The following is a 24863-nucleotide window of genomic DNA, read 5'->3' as shown; positions in this document are numbered from 1 at the left end:
ACCGTAGATAACCCGGCAACCTGGGCTGGCTCCCGGGAAAGGTAAAACCCTTGGAATCACAGCAGGGCAAGGAGCACCTGGAACACGATCCCTAATTCCTTTCCAACATGGGAATGTGACTGTAGTTAACCAGTGAAATCCCATCTCGGGAGCTGGAGGATGGATCCCAATCCATGTTTTTTGTGGCTGTTTCCATTTTCCCAGTGCTGCACCAAAGCCCCAGAATTCCCTTTGCTCCATCCATTCCCTTTCCATAGGCAATTCCAGCGTTGTATGCCCACAGCCATAGCATGGAGAAGGATCCTATGGAAACACCAATAAATAATGCTGGAAAAGAGGGAAAATTCCTTTTAAACCCCTAAGGAAGCATTCCCTGTTTTCAGGGTAAAAAATAAAACCACCATGGAGCTGGGTGTGGAGTCAAGGGAAGATTTTCCCCTGGCTGTGATTCCCTGCCCAGCAGCCCAGGGAGTTTTCACTTCGTATTCCCTTTTTTTTTTTTTTTCTTTATCCTTGCTGAGGCAGGGAAATTCCAGCTGAGGCAGTCCCAGCTCCGGCACATCCCTTGGCAGTAGCACCCACCTCCTGCGGAGCCGCGATAAGGAGGGAAAAGAGCAGCCTTGGGACACGTTCTCCAGCCAGAAAACTCTGCCCAGCCTTCCCAGCCCTTATCTTTATTGCCCACATTCCTAACAATCCCAAGTTTTATTTACGGAGCTCTCATCCCCAAGGTTATGAGAAGCTCTGGTGCATCCATGGGCTGGATCCAAGGTGAGGATTGACAGCAATGCAATTCCAGCAAAAATCATAGGATTGATCCTCCCTGCTCCGAAGGCAGCAGGGAGCAGGGAAGCAGAGCTCGGAGCCTCTGGAAAAGTGCTGATGTTTTCCTGCCTTGCTGGGACCCTCCCAGCAGGAAATCGGGCATTGTACTGGGAGCGCTGAGTTTTCCGGACAAATCCTGCCAGGATCCGTGTCCTGCTCCGCCGTGGGCTGGGAGCTCTTGCATTAGCCATGGAGTGACGCCCTGGCTTCCCAAAGCAGCTCCAAGAAAACCTTGGGATGGGGTTTAGAACCTGGCTTAAGGCAGGGATTTGATTCCTAAATTCTGTTAATCCAGCTTCTGTTATAATGGAGCGAATCCAAAGGAGCTGCAGCTCCTGCCCCAGCGGTGGTGACCTCTGGCCAGAATCCAGTCTGGGATTCTGAAATTCTGGGAAGATCTGGGGACATTTCCCTGGGCCACTGAGCCCCGTTCCAAACAGCAGAGGGATTGGGAACACATTTGGGATTGAATCCCAGCCACTTCCCAACTTCCCAGCTCACTCCCAGCTTGGCAACTCCAAATATCCCAGGGTCAGGAGCAGGGATTGATTCCCACATAAATCACCAGCAGAGAGCAAAAGGCCATCCCATTCCAGGAAAACCTGAGATCCTGGTGATGCTGCAAAAAGGGCAGGATTTATTTTTTCCCAGAGCCCAAGTAAGGAATTAAAACCTTGCTTGACTTTTTCCAGGAATTGTAGAGCTTGTTTTGTTTTCCCCCTTTCCCAAACTTCCCAATTCCCTAACAGTTGCTTAGCCCTGTTATCCCTGGCTCCAGCTTTTGGGATCCCATTTTTCCAAGCCCTCCATCAGTTTTCCAGTGAAGTTGATAGGAGATTATTCCTCAATCCCATTAAAAAAGTAGGGAAGCACCTCTGGATCCCCCTGGCAGCCCCCGGATGCGGAGCCAGCAGCTCCTGCTTTCCTCCCATTGAATTCCCAAGCAGCCCCATTTCCTTGGATAAATAGGAGGGGGAAGAGGGAAAAGAGTTAAAGTGGACAAAACCAAAGGGAAGAAAACTTGGAGCAACATGGAAAAGGAAAAGCAGCTTGGAATTGCTCTGAAAATCCCACCAGGCTTTGCTCAGGACTGGGAATCTTTTCCATGAAAAAAAAGGAATTTTGGTGTTTTTCCAAATCCAAACCATGGAACTGGTGCACCAACAGCTGGGAAGAGCAGAGAGCTTTCCTTCCCTCCTGTTTGCCAAGGATTTTCAATCCATCTGTTCCACACAAACTGTGGGAACCGAGGTCAAACCTGCCTGGGCTTGAAGAGGGTGAAATGGGAATTCTTTGGGAATTCTGTCATTCCCAGCAGCTTCCAGAAGGAGGTGGGATAATTCTGATCCTGCCACAGGGATTCTCCCATGGGAATTCCTTGCTCACACATCCCAGTGGGCTCCGAGGCTCAGCCTTGGATATGGAACAGGGATCCTAGCTCAGGATTTAGGGAAGCACCTTGTAGGAATTGGGTTAAAACCACTCAAATTCCTTGTTCCTGGATTCTCCCAAGGATCTGGAAGGGAAGGAGCCAGCCTGGGATAGCTGTCCCAGGAGCCACATGAGTCCCATGCCAGTTTTTCCCCCAAAATTCCAACTTTGGAATGTGCCAACAACATTTTTTAGCTTTAGTTGCCTTGGGGTTCTGAGGGCAGGGATGGGGCAGTTTTCCAAGGATTTATCCACATCCAAAGAAGGTGGAAACTTGGCAAAACCCAAAGTATCAGCAATTCCAGGGAAATATTTCCTTCTTTTGGGCCAGGTGGGAACAGGAATTTTATTCCCGCTTAAATCCTATGCCAGTTTTTCCCCCAAAATTCCAACTTTGGAATGTGCCAACAACATTTTTTAGCTTTAGTTGCCTTGGGGTTCTGAGGGCAGGGATGGGGCAGTTTTCCAAGGATTTATCCACATCCAAAGAAGGTGGAAACTTGGGATCTTCAAGGCAAAACCCAAAGTATCAGCATTCCAGGGAAATATTTTCTTCTTTTGGGCCAGGTGAGAACAGGAATTTTATTCCCGCTTAAATCCCGTTAAACTGAACACACACAGAGATGGAAAAGAAGGATCCTGGGATTTTTAGGGATTTGGGAAGTGGATCAGAGCTGGACCTGGCTCTGCAGGACAGGGAATGCCCAGGAATTCCTGGCAATGGGATCTGCATCATCCCACACCCCAAGTGGGAAAACAGCAGCATCCAAGGCCTGACTCCCATGGGATGGGAGCTAAAAACAGGGAATGGTTATTCCAATCCATGTGCTGAACTTGGGATGCAAATTTTGGGGTGGAAACGGAGCTTTCCTGGTTCCAGGATGTCAGGAATGAAGCCTGGCCCAGTTTTTCCTACTGTAAGTGGGACTTCCATCTAAATCCTGGGCCTTGGAAAACAAATCCATCAAAAAGTAGGAATGGGCTCCCACTTTGGCTCCCCTTGGCTTTGTGTTTATACTTGGATATGGGATGAGGTTTCTATGGAATAATGTTCCCTAAGAGTAATTCCCTGGTGATCCTGGGTTCAGCTGGATTTGATGCAAATAAAGTTCCAGCAGCACTTCCCAGCTGGTTCCCCAGGCATCCCGAGTTCCCTGGAAAAACCTGGAGCAGCTCCTTGAAAAAAGATGGATACATGAGCAAATCCCACTTTCCTGCCTGTGGAATTGCTATCAATCCAAAGCATCTCATTCCCTGTGGAAGCACATCCCAAAAGTAATGGAATCCTAGAAATTCCTTCTGAGTTTGCAGAGGAATGGGAAAAAGGGGGGAAAATAGGGAACTGAGAATCCCACTCTATTCCTGGTTAGGAAAGGTACCCAGAATCAGCATCCAATGGGGAAACAAAGCGAGCTGGGATAATCTTTCAATCCAATAACAAAATTCCAGTGGGAATATCCCATTTTTCTCACCTCCCAGCCTCAAACTCCATCAGCAGAAAAGAAAACAGATGATTTATCCTTCAGGATTCCCATCCTATCCATGGAATTTTGAGTGCTACCCCATTCCCAGGGCAAATCCAAGGCCCTGCCGGAGTCTGTCCCTCTTCCTCCTCCTCTCCAAGGAGGAAGATTTGTGGGATAGAAGGAAAAACTGGGAAGAGAGTCCAGTGTGGGAAGCAGGAATGGTGATGCTGCTGGCGGGAGCAATCCAGGCTTTGCTGGGATCAGCTCCTGCCGGGAATGGCCTCAATGTTTTCATGTGCTTTGAGCCATTTTCCTGCCTTTTTTTTTTTTTTAAGGAATATTTGAACTTTCAGCTCCTCTCCCTTCTGAATTTTGGGATCTCTCCTTGGATGGGGAGAAGGGCTGGAGCAGCCAACCTGGTGTGGGGGGCTCTGGATTTCCCAGTGGATGCCAATATTTATAATTCCCTTTTTTTTAAAATGGAATTTGTTCTGTGACATAATCCAGCAAAGGAATCCTACATTCCAAACGGGATCATCTACAGGCAGAAGATTCTGGAAAGATCAGGATCAGGACAACAACAACCCCAGGCTGATCTGGGTTGGGAATGACCTTAAAGCCCATCTCATTCCAACCCCTTTGGAAAACAAGGAATTGAGCAGCAATTATCCTGCTTCCACTGCAGGCTGGATTTCCCCTTTTATGGAGCCACATCCCGGTTTTTTTGGGGGGTATCTTCACTTTTATCCCCCTCTCCGAGCCCATCCCACGCCGCTGCCATGATCCCGGGAAAGCTGGGCAGGCTCTGGAGGAGCCGCTCATCCCTTTGGAGAATCCCACCCTGCTTTTCCTTCCAGTTGTTGCCGCCCTGCCCGGGCAACACCCGGCGCTTCCCGAGCCTCGGGTGTGTTTCCAACCCTGCCTTTCCCTTCACATTCCAGAGCCACCTCCTTCCCGGGATTTGGCACGTCAGCGGGAAAAGGATTCGGCGCAGCTGGGCTGGGACAGCGTTAAAAAAAAAAGCGGGAGGAAAATGGGAAAACAGGGAACAATCCAGCTGGGGGTGTTGGAAACTCTGGGATTGTGCCAGGGCTGAGTCATTCCCGGCCCTCCCAGCCCCTCCGGCCGGGAATGACATTTGGGAATGGCAGCAAATCCCGATTGGTTCAGCGCAAGGTGGAGCTGGAGCGGCCGGAGCCAGCCCAGCTTTAACCCCATCCTTGGTTTTTGCTGCTTGCGGGAATTTGGGAAGGACTGGAAGTCTGGATTGTGCCACAAATGTGGAAATTCCAACAGGAGGGGGAGGGAAAACAGGGAAAACAGGCAGGGAATTCTGTGGGATGAGCACACAGCCTCCAAAGGGGGGAAATCAGTATTTAATAAGAGAGCCCAGCGCTTCCCTGCCTCTGCTCCAGGAAAAAAAATATGGATCTATGGATACACCTTCCTTGATCCATGCGTGGGATGTCCTAAACATCCCAAAGAAAAATGGGATCACCCAAATCCTCCATCCCGGATCCCAGTGCCTTTTCCAGACCTGCCTGTCTCCATTTCTGGGATCACTAGGCTGGGTCTTAAACTGCTTCCTTTGGAATTCTGCCTCTGGCACCACATGGGAATAGAGGGATCACCTTGGATCCCCTGATCCTGATTTTAGGCGGAAATTGGGAATTCTGTTCCCCAGAGCTCCTGTGGGCAGGGAAAACCTGTTTTCAATGGGGGAAAAGTGTGAGACAGAGGGGGAAAAATGAAGGAATCAACTCCTCATGGATCCCCTGGAATGGTTCCTTCCTGGGGTAATTCCATGTTTATTCAGGCAGCATCTGCCTATGGATACACTTATTACTACTACTATTATTATTATTATTATTATTATTATTATTATTATTATTATTATTTTATGTCTTGTTTGCTTGTTTGTTTACTTTTAGAAATTTATTCCTTAATCATTCCACCTGGAAAACCAGTCCTGCCACCAAAAGGGATGAGCTAAAAGTGGGAATGCCCAGCAGAAAATCCCAATTAATGAAAAAAAAAAAAAAGTTCCCAAATATCCTAAAGATGTTCCCTCTTGCCTCCAGCTTCCCGCAAGGAACAGACACACAAATCCCAGAAAAAAACACATAGGAATTCCCCATCCTTAGAGAATTCTCCACTTTCTTTATATTTTGGGCAGAAATTTTCCCAGTTTTCCTTTCCTTAGGCAATCCCTGTTTGGGGAGGTGAGTTGGAATTCCCTCAGGGACAGAAGGAGCTGCCAAATTCCCTGATGGCTCATCCTGGGTAACCAAGAAATTTGGGAAAAAGAGGGAATTTTGCAGAGCTGCAGCATTTTCCCCCTCTGGCTGGTCTGAGCTCCAAATCCAGCGCAGCCCCTCCGGATGGGTTGGATTGTTTGGAGAAATCCCGGAGTTTATTTGTGTGTGTGCTCTCCAGGTGTCCTGGTGGCATTCCAACATTAATATCCCCAAGTCTCCCGCTGGAATGAAAGCAGGGACTTTGGGTTGGGATTTAATCTCTGTCCTCTCCTTCACCTTCCCCCCTTCTATTCCAGAGCTGCCCCAGAAATATTCCTTGGAGAATATCCTGGTGGGAGGAGGGATCCATCCCCGTGGAAGCCTCTGATTGAATTCCTGTTTTTTCCATCTGGAGGAGAGGTTGTTCCCGCCCCACATTCCCACTCTGGACCACCCAGGACAATCCAGTCAGCAATTCCAGGGCTCTGAACACATGGAAAATTCAAGAATAATAAAAAATCCCTCGGATAACAAAGGAAGAGGGAAAACATCCCTTGGAGTGAGGGTTTTCCCCGGGGTGATTGTCCTGTTCCCACTGGGATCTGAGGAGCTTTTCCTTCTTGGATGGAAGGCTTCCAGAGGCATGATTCCCACTTTTCCAGCTGCTATCCAGCCTAATATTCCAGCTGTGCTCCACTCCTTCCATTTCCAGGAGGAAAGGTTTTGGGAAGAGTGCTTCACTTCTATCCCAAAGAAATTTCCAAGCATGGATCTGCTGGGGGTCAGTGGGATTTCTCCTCCCTGGAATCACAGCGACTTCCAAAAAGTGGAAACGGAAATGGAATTCCTGGTTTTAAACACAAAGTGGGCTGGAAAAATGGGACAAAACTCAGGGATCGTGTCCTGACTTGGCATCCAGCAAATTCCTTGGAGCTGCTCAAAGCACCTGGAGCAGCTCCCTCCCAGCTGGCAGAGACCCCACGGAGCTCCTGGAATTGTCTTGGATTTTATTTGCAGAGATACAGAATTCCTGGATTTTCTCCAGGTTGTTTTGAACATCTCCCTCCTCCAGCTTTAGCCTGGAAGCTGCTCCAATATTGGAAAAACACGGACAGGATAAAGGGAGGGAAGGATCAAAAATGCCAGCATGGAATCTGGAGTCCAAGGAACAAAATCCCTGCTTCCATGAAAAGGAGGGAGATGCCTGGAAGGAACGGGATAATTTGGGATGGGAGCTGCTCCTTCCTTTCTTCATTTCCATCTAGGTGGACATTCAGCCACTCCATGAGAAAAATCATGGAATGGTTTCAGTTGGAAGGGGTCTTAGTTCCTCTTCTCATTCCATGGGCAGGGACACCTCCCACTATTCCAGGGTGCTTCCAGCTGGCCTTGGAGACTTCCAGGGATGGAGCAGCCACAGCTCCTCTGGGAATCTGTGCCAGGGCCTCCCCACCCTCCCAGGGCAGGATTTATTCCCAATATTCCATCTAAACCTGCTCCCTGCCAGCAGGAAGCCATTCCCCTTCTGTCACTGCATCCCTTGGGAATAATCTCTCCCAGTTTCCCTCCTCGGCTCCTTCAGGTCCTGGGATGCCACAGTTGGATTATCCTGAAGCTCCTCTTTGCCAGGCTGAGCAATTCCAATTCTCCCAGTTCTTCCTCCTGGCAGAGCTGCTCCATCCCTCTGACTATCCCAGTGCCTCCTCCGGATTTGCTCCAACACCTCCACGTCCTTCCTGTGCTGGGAGCCGGACCTGGATGCAGAATCCCAGGTGGGACTTCCCCGGAGCAGAGGAGAAGGGATGTGAAAACCTAAACAAAGCAACTCCTTTTCTTGGCGCTTGGAATTCTGTTCCTATTAAATCCCTTCTAATCCCTGCTCCTCTACATCGCCCAAATTCCCAAAATTTCATGTAACAGGAGCTCCCCTCTTCCAACAGCCTTCCCAGAGCTTCCCAACCCCGGCTCCGTGTCCTTGTGATGTCTCCAGAGGGAGCCGAGTTCCTCCAATTCTTTTCCCCCCACAGGTGTCCCCCCCTCCGGCTCCATTGTCCCTCTTCCCAGTCCTGGGATTTGCCGCCGCTGACGTCACACATTCCACGCCCTTTTCCTTCTTTAACCTCCGAGTGACGTTTTTAAACCAATTCCTTCATTTTCAGCAGTTCCCGTTTTTTTTTTTTTAATAGGTTTTAATTAGTCGTATTGGATATTCCATTTGGTGGGAATTCTGCTCTCCAGGAGATCGTTGGGATTGGATTCCTATGGAAAATGGAGGATTATGGATGTGTTCAGCCAAAGGGGGTTGGGAGAGAAAATCCTCTTAAAGTTTGGAGCCAGGACTTGGATTTTCAGTGGGAACATCCAAGAACATTTAAGGAGCGTGGAATATTCAATAAAAATCAAAGCAGCACCAAAAATTCCCCAAAACATTCCCACATAAACTTGGAACATGGAGATCTTCCTAAACGTGATGGGAGGGAGCTTTCCTATCCATGAAATTCTTGGAAAGAGGGATAAACCTTTTTTTTTTTTTTTCCATTGGGGAAAAAAAGAAACAAAACCAAAAAAACTGGAAAAAGTTTTTTGCTTTATTTTTGCAAATGTTCCATGAATATTCCATGGTTTTGAACAAGAAGCTCTTCCCTGGGACAGGATTCCTAATTGGACATCCGACATATCCTAAGAAAGAACATTCCCATCAATTCCTTGATTATTCTGGAATGACTTTTAATATTAAAATGATATTTAAATATTTTGGGCTTTTCCCCATTTTGGGAATATCAAGAGGAGCTTTAGTTAAAAATTCCCAGATTTTGTCCAGGAAAACTTGGTTGGATAAAAAAGGCCAGGTTGGGTTGTGGAAAGAAGTTGTGGGTTGGAAAATTGCAGGATCAGCCAGGCAGACAAACCGTGATCCGTGTTTTTCCAACAGCGGAGCCGTGTCCTGGGCTGGCAGCAGGGAACTGCTTCTGTGCTGAGCTCTCTTATTCCAAGTCCAAAAATACTCCCCCCTTTCCTGGAATTCTAGATAAATCCAATTAGAAACAGCATCCACGTGGGGTTTCTCCATCGCAGTTTTTTGGGAAGTTGTTTTCCCACAATGCTCCGGGTTGGGAGCGTTGGCTGTGGCTCCCTGAACCTTCACGCGGATGGGAGATTCCAGAAGATATCCCAGCAGTCAGGGCTTTCCCAGGAATGCTGTGCATGAGCCGCTCTGGGAATAATTCACAGTTTTAATTGGGATTTTTGGCAGCTTTTTTTACTTAGGAGGGAAGTGAAGGAGCAGATTTCTGGTTCTAATTTCTCTGTTGGATCATGGCCATTCCCTCAGGAATTCCAAACCCACCTAACCCGAGAAATCCTGGAATGAGCAGTGGATCCATGGCTGTGCCAAGCAGGAAAAGACTCCCCAGGCTCCCAGGGTTAAATCCTGAATCTGCTGCTGCCAGAGTGACGCTTCAGGAGAAATCCTGGGAATGCAGGGAGGGAACTGGGATCAGCCCAGTGGTTACCACGGAGCATCTCGGCATCAAGGTCTGGAACAGCCCATTCCAGTGGAATTGTCCCTGCTCTGCTCAAGGATGGGCTTTTCCAGCCCAAACCTGGAATTCCGTGAGGAATCCTCATCCATGGAATGCCAGGACTGTGCTGCTCGGGATGGCACCGGAGCCCGGCTGAGCTTGGCTCCATCCCGGTATTCCCAGGACCTTCCCACGACCCAGCTCCTATTTCAGGGCTCTTCCATCTATTTAAAGAAAGGCAGAAATGTGCTGGAATCTTTGCGCGTGCGCGGGAGAGGCCACGCCAAATATTCCCTCTTTTTTAGAGGCTGATATCCACGGATCCCACGGCTATTTGGCTGGGATGTTTTCCTTCCCCTTTTAGCAACACGTGCCTGAAAAACCTCGGCCCCTATTAGGGCTTGGAAAACTCAGCTGCCGCCGGAGGGAATAAATCAAATTCTTGGAGGGAGGAAAAAAAAAAAAAAAAGCAGGAACACCACAAAAATAAAAGCATAAAAGCAGGAACGCAGCGCGTTTTACCCAAAACTTTGGGATGGGAGCGAGGAGCTGGCAGGAAAGGTGCCATAAATACACATTCTACTGCTGGCTTTTCGCAAATAGGAGGATGAGTGCTGTACGTACAATGTCAAAATAACTTTGCTTTTATTTCCGCTACCAGCAAAAACTTGGACACGGCAGTAGCGGTGGCTGATGGGGTTGTGAGGGATTGTTGCCTGTCTGGTCGGGATGACATCCAGGGAATGCGTGATGCGGACCCTGCTGCCGATACACCAACTCTCAGCACCTGCCATCTGATGGAAGCGGGACCGAGGCCCAAAGTGGGAGTGACAAAGAGGAACCGAAAGCACCAGGGACACGCACGCTCTGAAAGTTTACTCCGAGAGTAAAACAGTTCCCGGGATGTGGAAACTGCTGTGTGGATATCCATAAGGGTCCATGAAGGTGCAAGGGACTGAGGTAATGGAAAAGGCGTTTGAGGGGCATCCCCGAGGTGAGGGGCTGCTCTTGGCTGAGTGCCAGCATGCACCCGGCCGTAATCTTTGCTTCACTTTGCCTCCTGTTGCCCTTTTTTAATTTTTCACAGGAGAGCGAACGTGTTTTTCACAAAGGGAAGCCGGGAAGCGCAACGAGGTGCACGCTACAGGAAGCCGCGGCCTCCGGTGATAAATAGGAAAGCCGGGAGCACAGGATGTGTTTCGGGAGAGCTCGGCGGGACAGCGGGATGTGACCGCCGGCCGTGACTCCGCTGGTCACTTGTCCATTTGTCCGGCGGGATGGCCGCGCTCCGGCCGCTCCTGCTGCTGCTGCTGCTGGCCTGGCGCTGCCGAGGGGACGACGTGGAGGTGCTGTGCGCCGACAGCGCCTGCTACACCCTGCACCGGGATGAGAGCAACTGGAAAAGCGCCCAGGAGCGCTGCGAGGACAACGGGGGCAACCTGGCTCCGGTGGGCAGCGCCGGCGAGGCCGCCCGGCTGCGGGAGCTGCTGGCCAGCGCCGCCTGGCCCGGCCCGGCCTGGCTCGGCCTCACCCTGCCCAGGGGTCACTGCGTGCGGCCGCAGGAGCCGCTGCGAGGCTTCTCCTGGGTGGCCGGAGGCGAGCCGGGCAACTTCTCGGAGTGGGCATCCGAGCCGGCGGTCACCTGCGTGAGCGCCCGCTGTGCGGCCCTGCGGCCGCCCGGCCCGCTCGGCCCCGGCGGCTGGGCCGACCGCGCCTGCCGGAGCACGCTGCCGGCCTTCCTCTGCAAGTTCAGCTTCCAGGGAATGTGCGGGCTGCTGCCGCTGGCCGGCCGCGGCGCGGTCACCTACGCCACGCCGTTCGGGGTGCGCAGCGCCCGCCTGGCCGCCGCTCCCTTCGGCACGCTGGCCGAGGTGCGGTGCGACAGCGGCCGCGCCTCGGCCTTCGCCGTCTGCAAGGGGCCGCTGGACGGGGGCGGCTTCGCCTGGCACCCGCCGGGCCCCCTGTGCCCGGTGGACTGCGGCCAGCACAGCGGGGGCTGCCAGCAGCGCTGCCTGGAGGCGCCCGGCGAGCCCCCGCGCTGCGCCTGCCACCCCGGCTACGTGCTGGCCGCCGACATGGCCTCCTGCCTGCCCGAGGACTTCTGCCATCCCAATCCCTGCCAGGGATCCTGCCGGGCGCTGCCCGGCGGCTTCGAGTGCGGCTGCGAGCCCGGCTACGCCCTGGCAGCCGACGGCCGCGGGTGCCGGGATGTGGATGAGTGCGAGTCGGGGCCGTGCCAGCACCAGTGCCACAACATTCCCGGCGGCTTCCAGTGCCTCTGCCGGCCCGGCTACCGCCCCGCGGGGCCCGCTGGCCACCACTGCCACGACGTGGATGAGTGCGCCCAGCCCCACGCCTGCCCGCAGCTCTGCATCAACATTCCCGGCTCCTTTCGCTGCGCCTGCCGGCCCGGCTTCCAGCGGCAGCCGGGGGGAGAGTCCTGCCTGGATGTGGATGAATGCCTGCGGGATCCGTGTCCCGGCGCCTGCCGCAACTTTCCCGGCGGCTACGAGTGCCTGTGCCCGCCTGGCTCCCTGCGGGACGCGGATGGGCACGGCTGCAGCCCCGGCGAGGCCATCCCAAACAGTATCCCACAGAGCTCGAGCATCCCGCAGAGCTCCAGCAGCATCCCGCAGAGCTCCACCGTCATCCCACAGAGCCCCAGCAGCATCCCACAGAGCTCCGGCATCCCACAGAGCTCCGGCATCCCACAGAGCTCCGGCATCCCAGGCACCACGCGCATCCCATGGACCACGAGCATCCCGCGTACTCTGGGAATGCCCACCGCGGGATTAGGGGCCGGCTCGGACGACGGCCCGCGGCTGCTGCTCTACTACATCGTGGGCAGCCTGGTGGCCATCCTGCTCCTGCTGGCGTTCGCCCTGGCGCTCGTGGCTTGCAGGAGAAGGGCGGCCAGGAGGGAGAAGCCCCCGGCCAAAAACGCGGCCGATAATTATTGCTGGGTGCCCGAGCAGCCCGAGAGCCGCGGGGAGCGCAGGTAGGAGAGGGTTAAAAATCCCGATAAAAGGGTGGGAGGGAATGCTTTGTGCCCAAAGTGAGCTCCTCTGGCTGTTCCAGTGGGATTTGCAGTCCTGCTGCTCCAAGGGTTAGCCAGAGGGGAGAGGGGGTGGGGTGGAATTTGTCTCCTCAGCTCTGCTCCAAAAGGCAAATTGGGAATTATTGGATCGTGTTCCTAAAGGGAAACTGCTCACTTGGAATTCTCCTGCTGCCCCTTGTGCACTGCCCCCTCTGGATTTGCCTCGTTCTCCTGGAAAAGGGTTTGAAGGTGGGATGGAAAAGGGTTTGAAGTTGGGATAGAAAAGGGTTTGAAGTTGGGATGGAAAAGGGTTTGAAGTTGGGATGTGCCTCAGCAGACCTCGAACAGGCCCTGCAGGCACAGCCAGGGTGGGGTTTGAGTGTTGCTTTTGGGGTTTTATTGAAAATCTGTCGCCTGAAACCAGGGAAAACTGCTCATCATGGAGCCAAGGAATGGCATAAAGGTAGGAAAAGCTGTGTTTGGAGTAAGCACCTCCTCATTTCCTGAGTATCCTGCCTAAATACACTTCTAAACAGAGAAAACAATGCTCTCCTTCCCATCAGCCACATGAGAGTCTGGGCTTTTCCTGTTGGATCATTTGTTTTGGGAAGGATCCTTCCCAGCTCCAGGCTGAGCATGTTTTCCCTCTTTCCCTGTATAAGGAACATGCTGGAATTGGAATATTTGCTGATTATTCTGAGTAAAACTCGTAACTCCTGAAAAACTCTCCAGTCCAACTTGCTCCCCAGGTACTTCCCAAAACTCCTTGAGCCTCTTCCAGCCTTCCCAGTGGGAATTCCCCCCAAAATCCTGAGGGGCACACCCAGCAGCACCTCCTCCATGGTTTATCCATGCTGTGAAGGGCTGGAAAAGATCAGCCACAGGATCTGAAGGGTCCAGCAGCTTCCTGAAGTTTCTGTTGGAGTTATTTTGTCCCCGGAGCTGAATTGCTCCGGGAATGGAACACAAAGGAGTTTGTGGTGGGCAGGGAGCTGCATCCTGTCGTTCCGTGTGCTGAGGAAAACCCTTTCCTGCTTTTTTCTTGTCTTGGGGCTCCATTGTGAGCTGCAAACAGGAAAGTGGAGCTGATAGGAACGTTTTCTGTGTGGTGCCTGTATTGGGAGAAAGGGAGGGAATGCAGCAGCAGGATTCTTGGAAATCCTCCCAAAAATTCCCAAATCCCAATCCAGCAGAGCATTGGAAATAGCTGGATCAATGGAGGAAATCCCGTGTAATTATGCTGGATTGGGATCTGAGGGAAGTGACAGCCTTGGGGTTTTTTATGGGATATAAGGCTATAAAAATGGAAAAGGAAGGGTGAGGGTAGAATAAGAACTGGGAAGAACCTGAGGTGTGTTGTTTATAAAAAATCAAAATCCTGATTTCTGTTGCAACCTCTGTGTGTTCCATTGGGGAATGATGGTGGATTTAGGGGAATTTGTGCCAAGGTTTAGGTTGGATCCTCCCTAATGGAATATTTCCTGCTGTAGCATCCTCCCTCCTGGTGCAATTCCACCTGGATCCAGCCTCAGGTCTCTCATTTTTCCTGGCACATCTTGATCCGTGGCCTCCTCAGGGAGTTGTCCAGGGGCTGGTGAATCCCACAAGCTGGAGCAGGATAATTTGGTGCCCTGTCTTCCACAGGAGATGGGATGTTCATCCTGCTCCTTGGAGATTTTTGTCGTGGATGAGTGTTTTACTTTCTCAGAATTAAACTCTTGGATTTACAGGATAAAGTTATCCCAACACCTTTTCCCGATGAAATTCCATGAAAACCTGAACAAAAATGTGTTTGCAGTGGGTTTTAATAAAAATATTCCTAAAAATCCATGGTCTGGTGCTCCTAATCTTTGTGTTCCCCACGGTGGGTGGGTGGTGATCCCAAATCCTTTCCTAAGGCTTATTCCATGATCTCAGCCTTGCCCAGGATCTGTAGTCCTGGGCAGGTGCCATTCCCTTCGTCCCTGCTGAGGCCATGGGGTGGGAGCATTGGGATGGGCTCCATTGGATCCCAATACCACAAGGAAGGTCCTAAATTCATGAGAAAGGTCCCAAATTCATGAGAAAGGTCCCAAAGCCACAAGAAAAGCCCTAAATCCATTAACAGGTTCCCAAACCCACAAGCAAGGCCCTAAACCCAGGAGGAAGGGCCCAAATCCATGAGCAAGATCCTAATCCCATGAGCAAGTTCCTAAAACCACGAGGAAAGCCCATGAGGAAGGAGCTCAACCCACGGGCAAGGTCCTGAGACCATGACCAAGTTCCTAAAACTGTGAGCAAGGCCCCAGTCCCATGACCAGGTTCTCAATCCCACAACCAAGATCCTGAGTCCGTGGCCAAGGTCCCAATCCCACAACCAAGGTCCTGAGTCTACAACCAAAGTCCTGATTCCATGGCCAAGATCGCAATCCCACAACCAAAGTCCTGATTCCATGGCCAAGATCGCAATCCCACAACCAAGGTCCTGATTCCATGGCCGATATCGCAATCCCACAACCAAGGTTCAAATCCCATGACCAAGGCCCTAATCGCATGACCAAGATCCCAAATCCACGAGCAATCCCGTTCTCAATCCCACAACCAAGATCCTGATTCCATGGCCAAGGTCCCAATCCCACAGCCAAGGTTCCAATCCCATGACCAAGGCCCTAATCCCATGGCCAAGATCCCAAATCCACGAGCAATCCCTTTGATTTCAGCACTGCTCTGCGCGAGGGCTTTTTTGGGATCAAATAATAGGATAGACCCCTTTTAGATCCTATTATCCCATGATAGTTCGTATTATTTTACATTCCATTGCTTTCCATTCCTTCATGGACAACTGCCAGCATTCCAACAGAGCAACCTCATCCCAAAACCCTGCAGAGAAGCCAAAAATTCCCCCCTGTTGACACAAACTCCCGGATTCGGGGGTCAGGACAAGCATTCCAAGTGCCCGCTCCGAGCAGGGTGACAGGGACAGCAGGGATGAGTCAGAGCCAAAGGGAAAGGCAGGGAAAACATGATTAATGGGACTGGGGAAGAGGAAAAGCAGCCTGTCAGCAGGCAGGGCAGTGCTGGCACCCTGACTCAGCCTGTGGAGCAGTGGGATAAAAGGGAATTATGAAAGCGTGATTAATCCCATTCCTCTCACCCCATCCCGATTATCTTTTAGGGACAAATGTTGTCAGAACGTTGTCAGTCGGGCAAGGCCAGCAAAGTAGGATCATTGTTTGGGAAGGCTCTGTTTTTTCCTGGAAAAAACCTTGATAAGGAATTTTTTATCTGGGTTTGCAGTTACTGAAAAAAAAAAATAACAGCAGGAGCAGAAATTTATTGTTTTGTTTTTTTTTTTTCATCTCCACCACATTCAGTTTTCCTTCTTTTCCTGTGGTTTGCCAGGATGTTTTCCCCCTTCTCTTGGCAGTTTTCTCCAGAAAACACAAGCAGAAGTAAAAGGAGAAATGGAAGAAGAATTGGAAATAGCGAAAATTGTGGCAATAACAGATTTTCCTAAAGTCAATAAAGGTCAGAGTTATCCATCTCCCAGGAGATTCCTGGGAATGATCCTGCTTGGATAAATTCTTTGTTCCAAGCTCCCCCATGGACACTTTCTCCTTGAGGTTCATCCCTGCTGCTGGAATTAAATTCCATGGACATTTCTTTTCAATTTTTGTGGCAGATCCGAAATGTCCAATGGGATTAAAGAAGAGTTAATTATTAATTATTAATTATTGAATTATTGTTAGTCTTATTATTCCCAACTTCCCTTTTCCCCACAGCCTCATGGGATTTATGGAAAATACCCAGGGTTGTGAGAGGAGAAAACAAACCCCAAGGGTTTAAGAAAGGACAAACAAAGTTCAATAAAGTTCACTAAAATTTAATAAAGAAACCTCCTTGCCATGATCCGAGGAAATTGGGATTTGCTGCTCATCCCAAAGGGCGGCTGCAGTGCCCGAGGCTGTTGGAATTCCATGAAAAAACAGCCTCAAATCCGCTTTTTGTGCAGTGGAGAAGCTTGGGACATTTAGGTTGTGTTTTTAGGTTGCTCCTGGCTCTGTTCTGGCAGCACAGAGGGATTCCCCCAAGGATAAACTGATGGAATGGGATATCCATTCGGAGGTGTCTGTGGGGAATAGGAGAGATGGGGAGAAGGGTCATAATAATGCTTAATAATAATAATAATAATAATAATAATAATAATAATAATAATAAATAGTAGAACTATATAAATTGTATATAATTTAGATAGAATATAGATGGAAACACAAAATTATATGTTAATTTTTTGTTAAAGAAGTTTTCCCTAATCAAACCTAAACCGTTCCCTTTATCGCGTTAATTATTCCCTGGGAGCAGATCCCGACTCCACCTGACTCCACCCTCCTGTCAGGGATCGCCGAGAGGGAAAAGGCCACCCCTGGAGCCTCCTTTTCCCCAGGCTGAGCCCCTTTCCCATCTCCCTCCTGGCGCTCCAGCCCTTTCCCGGCTCCATTCCCATCTCTGGACTCGGTCCAACCTCTCTTCTTTCCGTGCTGGATACTGAGCTGAACGCAGGATTTCAGCTGTGACCTCTGCGGTGCCACCGCTGTGGCAGCAGCTGAGTGACATCCCAGCGGGAGGAAGAGCCCGAGGGACGAAGATCCCCGCGGGATGAAGATCCCCGCGGGATGAAGAGCCCCGCGGGATGAAGAGCCCCGCGGGATGAAGATCCCCGCGGGACGAAGATCCCCGCGGGACGAAGAGCCCCGCGGGATGATGATCCCAGCGGGGTGACAACTCCCAGCGGCGCTGCCGTCACCCCGAGCCCCCTCCTGTGAAATCCCGCCGTGTTTCCCCCTTTTCCCGAGGCTCACCCCGCTTTCCCCGGCTCCCGCGGGTCCCCCGGTCCCGCCGCCCCCGCGGCTGCCGGGCGGGCCCCGCCGGGGCGGAGCCGCCGGGAGGATGCGGGAGGGGACGCGGGGCCGCGGGGCGGGGGCGGGGGCAGCGCCCGGCCGGGATTCACCGCCGCGGTCCCTCCCGGCCCCGCGGGCGCTTCCTTCCCCCGCCGGGGCCGCTATAAAGGGGGCGGCCGGGAGCAGCGGCCCATGCTCAGCTCGGGGCGCCGCCGGCCGCCCCCTCCGCGGGCCATGCGGCCGCCGCTGCCGCCGCCGCTGCCGCTGCTGCTGCTGCTGCTGCTGCTGCTGGGGACGGCGGCGCGGGCACAGCCGCGGGACCTGTCCCCCGCGGGCGCGCAGTGCCTGGAGCACGAGTGTTTCGCCGTGTTCTGGGCGTCCCGGCCCTTCTCCGGCGCCAGCGAGGGCTGCGAGCGGGGCGGGGGACACCTCATGACCGTGCGCTCCACCGTGGCCGAGGAGGCGATCGCGCTGCTGCTCCAGAACCGCGAGGGGCGGCTCTGGCTCGGGCTGTCGCTGTCGCCCTCGCTGTCCTGCACCGAGCCCAGCCGGCGGCTCCGCGGTTTCCACTGGATCACGGGCGACCGCCGCACCGATTACACCAACTGGGCGCCGTCGGGGCAGCGCTGCGGCGAGCGCTGCGTGACCGTGTCCCGGGAGCTGCGCTGGGAGGAGCGGCGCTGCGAGGAGCCGGCCGAAGGCTTCCTCTGCCAGTACAGCTACGGAGGCAGCTGTCCCCGCCTGGCCACCCAGCCCGGCGTCCCCGTCACCTACGCCACCCCTTTCGGCGCCCGCGGAGCGGACTTCCTGGCGCTGCCTCCGGGCAGCGTGGCGCTCATCCCTGACCTCGGGCTGGAGCTGCGCTGCGAGGACGGGGACGGCGCGGGGCCGCGCTGGGGCCGCGACACGCCGGGAGCGTGGCCGTGCCAGCTGGGCGGCGGCGGCTGCGCGGGGACGTGCGCGGAGGAGCGCGGGCGGCCGCGCTGCTCCTGCCCCGAGGGCGCGGTGCTGGCCCCGGACGGGCGCGGGTGCCGCTCGCCCTGCGAGGGAGCGCAGTGCCAGCACCACTGCGTGGTGGCCGGCGGCTCCTTCGTGTGCATGTGCTCCGTCGGGTACCGGCTGGCGGCCGACGGCGTCAGCTGCGAGGACATCGACGACTGCGACAGCGAGCCCGGCCCGTGCGAGCAGAAGTGCGTGAACACCAAGGGCGGCTTCGAGTGCCAGTGTCACAGCGGCTACAGGATGGTGGACGGGCACTGCCAGCGCCTGCCGCCCTGCTGGGAGATGCCGTGCGAGCAGCGCTGCGAGGAGCTGCCCGAGGGCTACCGCTGCGGCTGCCACCCCGGCTACGCCGTGCACCCGCTGGACGCCACCCGCTGCCGCCTCTACTGCAACGCCACCGAGTGCCCGGCCGTGTGCGACGCCGGGGGCAGCTGCGTCTGCCCCGAGGGCTTCGTGCTGGACGGCGAAGAGCAGCTGTGCATGGACCTGGATGAGTGCGACAGCGGTCACTGCGAGTACAACTGCACCAACACCCCCGGGAGCTTCCAGTGCCATTGTCCCCACGGCTACCAGCTCAGAGGCGTCGACTGCGTCCTCATCCCGGACGGGGATGGCGAGGAAGTGTTCTCGGGGGATTCGGAGCTGGAACAGCCCACGCCCGTCCCCAGCCGGTCCCCGCCGAAGGCGGAGCAGCTGCACCCCGGGGTGCTGGTGGGCATCGCCGCGGGTGCCCTGCTGAGCCTCCTGGCCCTGCTGGCTCTGGGATTCCACCTGGCCAGGAAGCGCTGCCGCTCCCACGGCTCCATGGACTACAAGTACAGCGGCCCCCAGGAGAAGGAGCTGGGACTTCAGCCCGTGCCCTCGGCGCAGAGGCCCTAGGGACAGCGGGCGGGACGGACACTGGACACGGGACACTGGGAGGCCGGACTGGGTGACATTTATCCGCCCCCCCTCCTCCCCCCCCCAGCCCCTTCGCGCCCCGGCTGGAATTTTCGGATGACAATTCGGGAGAAGCTGTGATCACATCACTCCCAGAAATACTCGCTGCTTCCCGGCCGGCTCTGGGAACGCTGGCGCCGCAGAGCGGGGACAGCAGAGCACCCCGAGGCTGCTCTGCTCCCGCTCCGTTCCCGCTTCCTTGGCGTTCAGCTTTTCTTTTCCCGAGCCGGCGGTCGGGAAAACCGCAAGGAAAAATCCAGGAGGGGCGGCTCCTTGTGCAAGTGACTCTAAATCCGTGGGATGAGAGCACGGTGTGACCAAGGCGGGGACTTTGGAAGGACACCTCCACCCAAACCCCCCTCCCCCGGGCTGGACGGTTTTCCCGAGCTGGGAGGCTCCTGCTTTCCTTTGGGATGGGATTTGTTTGTTTTAAGCTGAGGGGAGGAGGAGCAAAGATGTTGTGGGAAGCACTTGTCACCTTAAGCCACTGGTGACAGCAGGGGCCCGGCTCGGTGTCACCAAGGTGGGACTCAAATTCCTGAATCCCATTCCCTCTCCTTATTTTTTGCGGGATGTGGAGGTTAAACAGGGACACGAAGGCTGCTGGGGTGAATTTTGTAGGAAAGGTTTGTGGTGCTGCAGAGCCACATCCCGGTCCTTCCATGACTTCCCGCTGTTGCCTTAAATTCGATTGTTGGATTTGGGATATTTTTACGACCCCTCCTACCCACAGGGATTTTCCCTGTTCCCTCGTGCAGGGCTGACTCTATCCCAGGGCAAAACATTCCCAGGGGGCGGGATCCAGCGCGCCGCTCATTCCCGGCCAATGACTGGGGCGGGGGGAATTCTCAGAAGGGTCTGGTTTTCCAGCTCCATCCTTCCCTGGGGAGCCAAAGGGAGCCCTGCTCCGGCTGCCGTTGGAGCAGGCACTGGCAGCTTTATGCCAGTGAAATATTATCCCGGAGCGGCGGGAGTTGTGTTCTGTTCCCCCACATTCCCCCCCTCCCACCCTATGAACTTCCCAGCACACAGCATCCCCCCTGGAATGCTAAACCTCCGCTGCAAATTCCCAGGAAAATCAAAATGAGGCATTTGTAGGAATCGTGGTTTTCCTAAAAGGTCGTTATCCTGAAGGCTGGATAGCTGAGGGTGCTGTCCATGGATCCCTGGGGATGGATTAAAGTGAAACCTCACGGAGTGAGGGCGGTAAATTTGTGGCTGTGCCAGGTTTATTTTAGGACAGTTTGGCTGCAGTGGGAAGGAGGGAGCTGTTGTGATCATCCATAATTATCCGTGATTATCCAGAAAGAGATATCAAAACATAAAGGTGTCACTTGGGAAAATACCCAAGGAAAAGGAAGGATAAGGTTTGAGAGTGGAAGGACTTTGCTGAGGCATCATCCCACCTGCAGCATCTGCTTCCCATGGATCTTTCCTTGTTATCCAGCTCAAACCCCTCCTTGTTCCTGGGTGGATCCGAGGTTTTGCCACCACATCCCCAAAATCTCCTCCTCCCCCCTAATCTCAAATTCCCACTGCGGAGTTTTATCTTATCACAAATTCCTTCCTTATGGTGTGTCGGAGTCCTGAATTCCCGGCACTCCCTGTTTTATCCTCTCCCCACCCTGGCCTGCTCCCCCCGGGCCCATTTGTAAATCCTTATTTATTTATTGGAATTTTACCCTGTGTGATGGAATTGTCTCATGGAGATCCTGTGTGGACACCAATAAAGTTTTGCCAGTCTGGTTCAGAGGAACTGCTCGGAGATTGTTCTTTCTCCCTTTCCCAAAAATTCCACCAGAAATCCAGGAAAACCCAGGAGCATTCAGGGCAGCACAGGGATGAAAACGTTCCAGGCTGGTTACTTCCCCAGTGGGATTAAAATGGAAGGAGTGAGCCATAAATAATGGACAACACCAATACCATTCCCAGGACAAAGTTAAACCTCAAATAAGCTGGAAGTGGCTCACTCCATGTGCTGTTCCTCACCAAAATTCGATTCTCCTGGTTTTTGGGTTTTGGGGGTTTTTTTGGTGAAAATTTGGTCCTGGGTGTGCTAAAATCCTGGGAATTTTGGGGAGGGAGGTGTGTATGGTGGGATCTCATTCTGCTGTAGGTGCAGCAGAGCCGACGGGCCTTGGGATTTTTCCTGGTGTCTCCCTGTCTCTTGGGAAGAAATGGGAATTTATTATTTATTAATCAGGAGGGCCGTGTTCTCCTGATTAACATTTTGGGATCCTCCCCATGCCCGGTGAAGGCTCCTGGATGCCGGAATAATGGCAATAACCACTCAACCCATGGAATTTGCTCCATCCCAGGCCAGTCTTATGGCTTTTTATTTCGGAGAGCGGCGCGGCGCAGCCGGCAGTCGGACCCGGGATGGCGGGCCCTCTCCATCCGGCATCCCCTTTCACCCCGGGTTTCGGGGTCCCCTAGAAGGGGGTGGTTTTGGGGAGGAGGGCCCCGGGCGCGCAGCAGGGCTGGGGGCGCAGGGGGTCCTGCTGGCAGGCCAGGGGGGGACACCCGCAGCCCTTGGCGTCCCCGCGGGGCGCGGCGCAGTAATCCAGCGGCTCCTCCTCGTCCTCGCTGTCCCCGCCGTCCCCGTCGGCGGCGCGGCAGCAGCACAGGCCGGCGTCGCGGCAGCGGCGCAGCACGCCGTGGAAGGAGTTGCGGAAATTCTCGGAGAGCAATCCATAGAGGATGGGGTTGGCGCAGCTGTTGGAGTAGCTGAGCAGCAGCGAGGCGTTGTGCGCGCTGGCGTCCAGGCGGCCGGGCAGCAGCAGCTCCAGCAGCTGCACCACGTAGAAGGGCAGCCAGCACACCACGAACATGGCCACCACGGTGACCACCAGCCGCGTCAGCTTGCCCTCGGAGCGCCGCCGCTGCTGCCAGCCCACGCCCTGCGCCACCACGCGCATCTTGCCGGCCAGCAGCAGGTAGCACAGCGCCATGGCCACCACGGGCAGCACGAAGCCCAGCGCGCTGCTGTACACCACGAAGGCGGCCGCCCAGGCCGGGCTGGGCCACAGCAGGTCGCAGGCCACCGCGCGGCCGTCGCGGGTCACCGCCGTGCCGGCGAACACCGGGATGGGCGAGGCCACCAGCAGCGCCAGCAGCCACACGCCGCCGTTGACCAGCTTGGCCACGCGCGGGCGGCGGTAGGAGGCGGCGCGCAGCGGGTGCACCACGGCGATGTAGCGGTCCAGGCTGAGCACGGTGAGGCAGAAGACGCTGCTGAACATGTTGAGGCCGTCCACGCCCAGCACGGTCCGGCAGAGCGCGCGGCCGAAGGGCCAGCGCCGCAGCGCCGCCGCCGTGGCCACGAAGGGCACGCTGAGCATGAAGAGCTCGTCGGCGATGGCCAGGTTGAGCAGGTAGATGTTGGTGGCCGTCTTCATCTTGGCGTAGCGCAGGATGACGAAGATGACCAGCGCGTTGCCCAGCAGCCCCAGCAGGCACACCAGGCCGTAGATGCACTGCAGCACCACCATGCCCGCGATCTCCGCCGCGCTCCCGCCGCGCTCCGGGGCGGCCGGGGCCTGGCCGGCCTCTCCCGCTGCCGCCGCCGGCCCTGCCGCCGCGCTGCTGTTGGGGGGCGGCTCAGAGCCGGCCCAGCTGGAGATGCTCCAGAGGGGAATCCCGGCTGCCAGGAGCTGCTCGCCGTCCGTGCTCATGGCGGGAGGTGATCCATGGACGGGAGAGCAGCGGGGATGGGGTCAGCCTGCGGGCAGGGCACAGGGGTGAGGAGTGCGGGGCGCGGAATTCCCTGTGGCCACATTCCCCTCGGATTGGGAGCCTCCATCCACCGCCCCCTGACTCCCTCCGTCAACCCCCTCCCTGCCTGGGCACCTCCACGTCATTCCTCAGGCCGGAGCATCCTGGTTTTTTGGGATCTCGGAGGCGGTGGGGTGGGGTGGAATTAACCCTGCATGGGGCTCCTCAACCCAGGTGGGATGGCCTGGGAATCCCAGCCTGGCCTGGGAATCAATCCCAGCCTGGCCCAGCAATTAATCCCAACCAGGCCTGGGAATCAATCCCAACCCCGCCGGGGAATCAACGCCATCCACCTTAAGGAGCCCCCGCAAATCTCGAGGATTTCATTCACCCTGCCAAGGAGAAAGCCAGCCGGGAATATTTTACCTTTCAGTATTCCAGGGATTGAAGGAGCCTCACTACTTCCTGCCGGGGGGAAGAAGCCGCTGTGGGAAGATGCTCCGGTGGGATCCGTCGCCAACGGAAAGTCCTACTTGACCTGGATCAGATGACCGGGAAGATCCGGACCTTTTAAAGCGAAAGACAAAGCAGGGATGGACCCGCAGGATCTTCCCCCTCTCCCGCATCCCTATGCCACAGGCATCGGCTTTCCGTGAAAAAATAAACGCGGCGCAACTTTCTGCTCCAGGATTTCCTCTGGAAAACAGCGCAGCGCCCTCCGCCCTTCTCCCGCCGGGCTGCGCTGTCCTGCGGCTCCCGGCCGGAGCATTCCCGCTCCAGCGGCTCCTTCCCGGCGCTGCGGAGGGCGGGATCCGCAGCCCGATCCCCCCCCCCGAATCCCAAATCCCAAATCCCGAATCCCGCATCCCGAATCCCGCACCCCGCCCTCGCATCCCCCCGTGGCTCTGGGGAGAGGCAGGAGATGGAGAAGGAATGGTTGCCTTGGCAACGCATCCCTCATCCCGCATTCCCGCCGCGCATTCCCGCCTTCCCTGCGCTCGTTCCCAGCGCTGCAGGGCCCCCGGATGCTTCCCGCTGGAGCCCCTTCCCTGCGGCACTGCATCCCAGCATTCCGGGTTGGGGAGGTGAGGACCAGCCAAACCCACCGGGAATTCCATCCCATGTCGCAGTCACTGCTGGAACTGAGGGTGCAAGAAATAAAAATGGGAAGATTTTTCTTTTTTAATTAAAAAAAACAGTTGCTGGGTTTGGAGCTTTTTTTGGATGAGAAAGATCCAGGGAATCTCGTCCCTGGCAGCAGCTCAGCCAGGTGATGGAATCATAGAATCATGGAATCATGGAATCAAGGGGTAATAGCGTCATGGAATAAAGGAATCCCTAGAGTTGGAAAAGGCCTCTAAAATCATGGAATCCGATGTTAATCCAGCACTGATCCAGGCCCCCCAGTGTCACATCCACATGAATTTGTATTCCTCCTGGAATAAGGAGTCCACCACTGCCCTGGGAGGGAAATTTTCCTGATATCCAACCTAAACCTCCCCTGAGGCCATTCCCTTTTATCCCGTCCTTTGTTCCCTGAGAGCAGAGCCCAGTTCCCACCTAATTCCTGGCACAGACTTGTAGGGAATGAAATGCCCCCAGATCCTCCTTTTTTCCAACATTCCCTTCTCCCTCAGCTCCTCCTTATCTGATTTATCCCAACCCTGGCCAGGAAGCGATGGAGCAAACTTGCCTCAGTCATCCCAAAATCACAACTTAGGGAATTTTTGGGAATTTGGAGCTGGCAGAATGAGCCCATTTGGGGCCCTACTGCCAGGATGGGAATAGGGATAAACATCCATGTGATACTCCTG

At 54.7% G+C, this 24863-nt stretch overlaps 3 protein-coding genes across 4 annotated transcripts; 2 read left to right on the top strand and 1 right to left on the bottom strand.

The window, feature by feature from the left end:
- Nucleotides 1–9918: 9918 nt before the first annotated feature.
- On the top strand, nucleotides 9919–14343 carry CD93 (CD93 molecule). 2 transcript variants are annotated; one of them, XM_039717073.1, is made up of 3 exons: nucleotides 9919–10041; nucleotides 10142–10440; nucleotides 10568–14343. In XM_039717073.1, exon 3 carries the CDS (start codon nucleotides 10758–10760, stop codon nucleotides 12480–12482), a length of 1725 nt encoding a protein of 574 aa, XP_039573007.1. In that variant the 5' UTR covers nucleotides 9919–10041; nucleotides 10142–10440; nucleotides 10568–10757; the 3' UTR covers nucleotides 12483–14343. The 2 variants fall into 2 exon arrangements, with proteins under 2 accessions (XP_039573007.1, XP_039573006.1); XM_039717072.1 differs by having other exon boundaries at nucleotides 9952–10440.
- Nucleotides 14344–17361: 3018 nt separating this feature from the next.
- Nucleotides 17362–21091, top strand: THBD (thrombomodulin). The gene has a single exon (XM_039717020.1). It carries the CDS (start codon nucleotides 17587–17589, stop codon nucleotides 19273–19275), a length of 1689 nt encoding a protein of 562 aa, XP_039572954.1. The 5' UTR covers nucleotides 17362–17586; the 3' UTR covers nucleotides 19276–21091.
- A 552-nt stretch (nucleotides 21092–21643) lies between these two features.
- On the bottom strand, nucleotides 21644–24169 carry SSTR4 (somatostatin receptor 4). Its single transcript, XM_039717021.1, has 2 exons — nucleotides 23476–24169; nucleotides 21644–23056 (listed from the first exon to the last, which is right to left on the bottom strand). Exon 2 carries the CDS (start codon nucleotides 23007–23009, stop codon nucleotides 21768–21770), a length of 1242 nt encoding a protein of 413 aa, XP_039572955.1. The 5' UTR covers nucleotides 23010–23056; nucleotides 23476–24169; the 3' UTR covers nucleotides 21644–21767.
- Between the last annotated feature and the right edge of the window lie 694 nt (nucleotides 24170–24863).

This window comes from Passer montanus, unplaced genomic scaffold (assembly GCF_014805655.1).
Source record: "Passer montanus isolate IOZ18808 unplaced genomic scaffold, ASM1480565v1 scaffold37, whole genome shotgun sequence".
Lineage (NCBI taxonomy): Eukaryota > Metazoa > Chordata > Aves > Passeriformes > Passeridae > Passer > Passer montanus.
This window is presented reverse-complemented; position numbering and strand designations above follow the sequence as displayed.

Bases quoted from the DNA above. Each gene is read 5' to 3' on its own strand.
- CD93 (XM_039717073.1), top strand. From the start codon at position 10,758: ATGGCCGCGCTCCGGCCGCTCCTGCTGCTGCTGCTGCTGGCCTGGCGC.
- THBD (XM_039717020.1), top strand. From the start codon at position 17,587: ATGCTCAGCTCGGGGCGCCGCCGGCCGCCCCCTCCGCGGGCCATGCGG.
- SSTR4 (XM_039717021.1), bottom strand. From the start codon at position 23,009: ATGAGCACGGACGGCGAGCAGCTCCTGGCAGCCGGGATTCCCCTCTGG.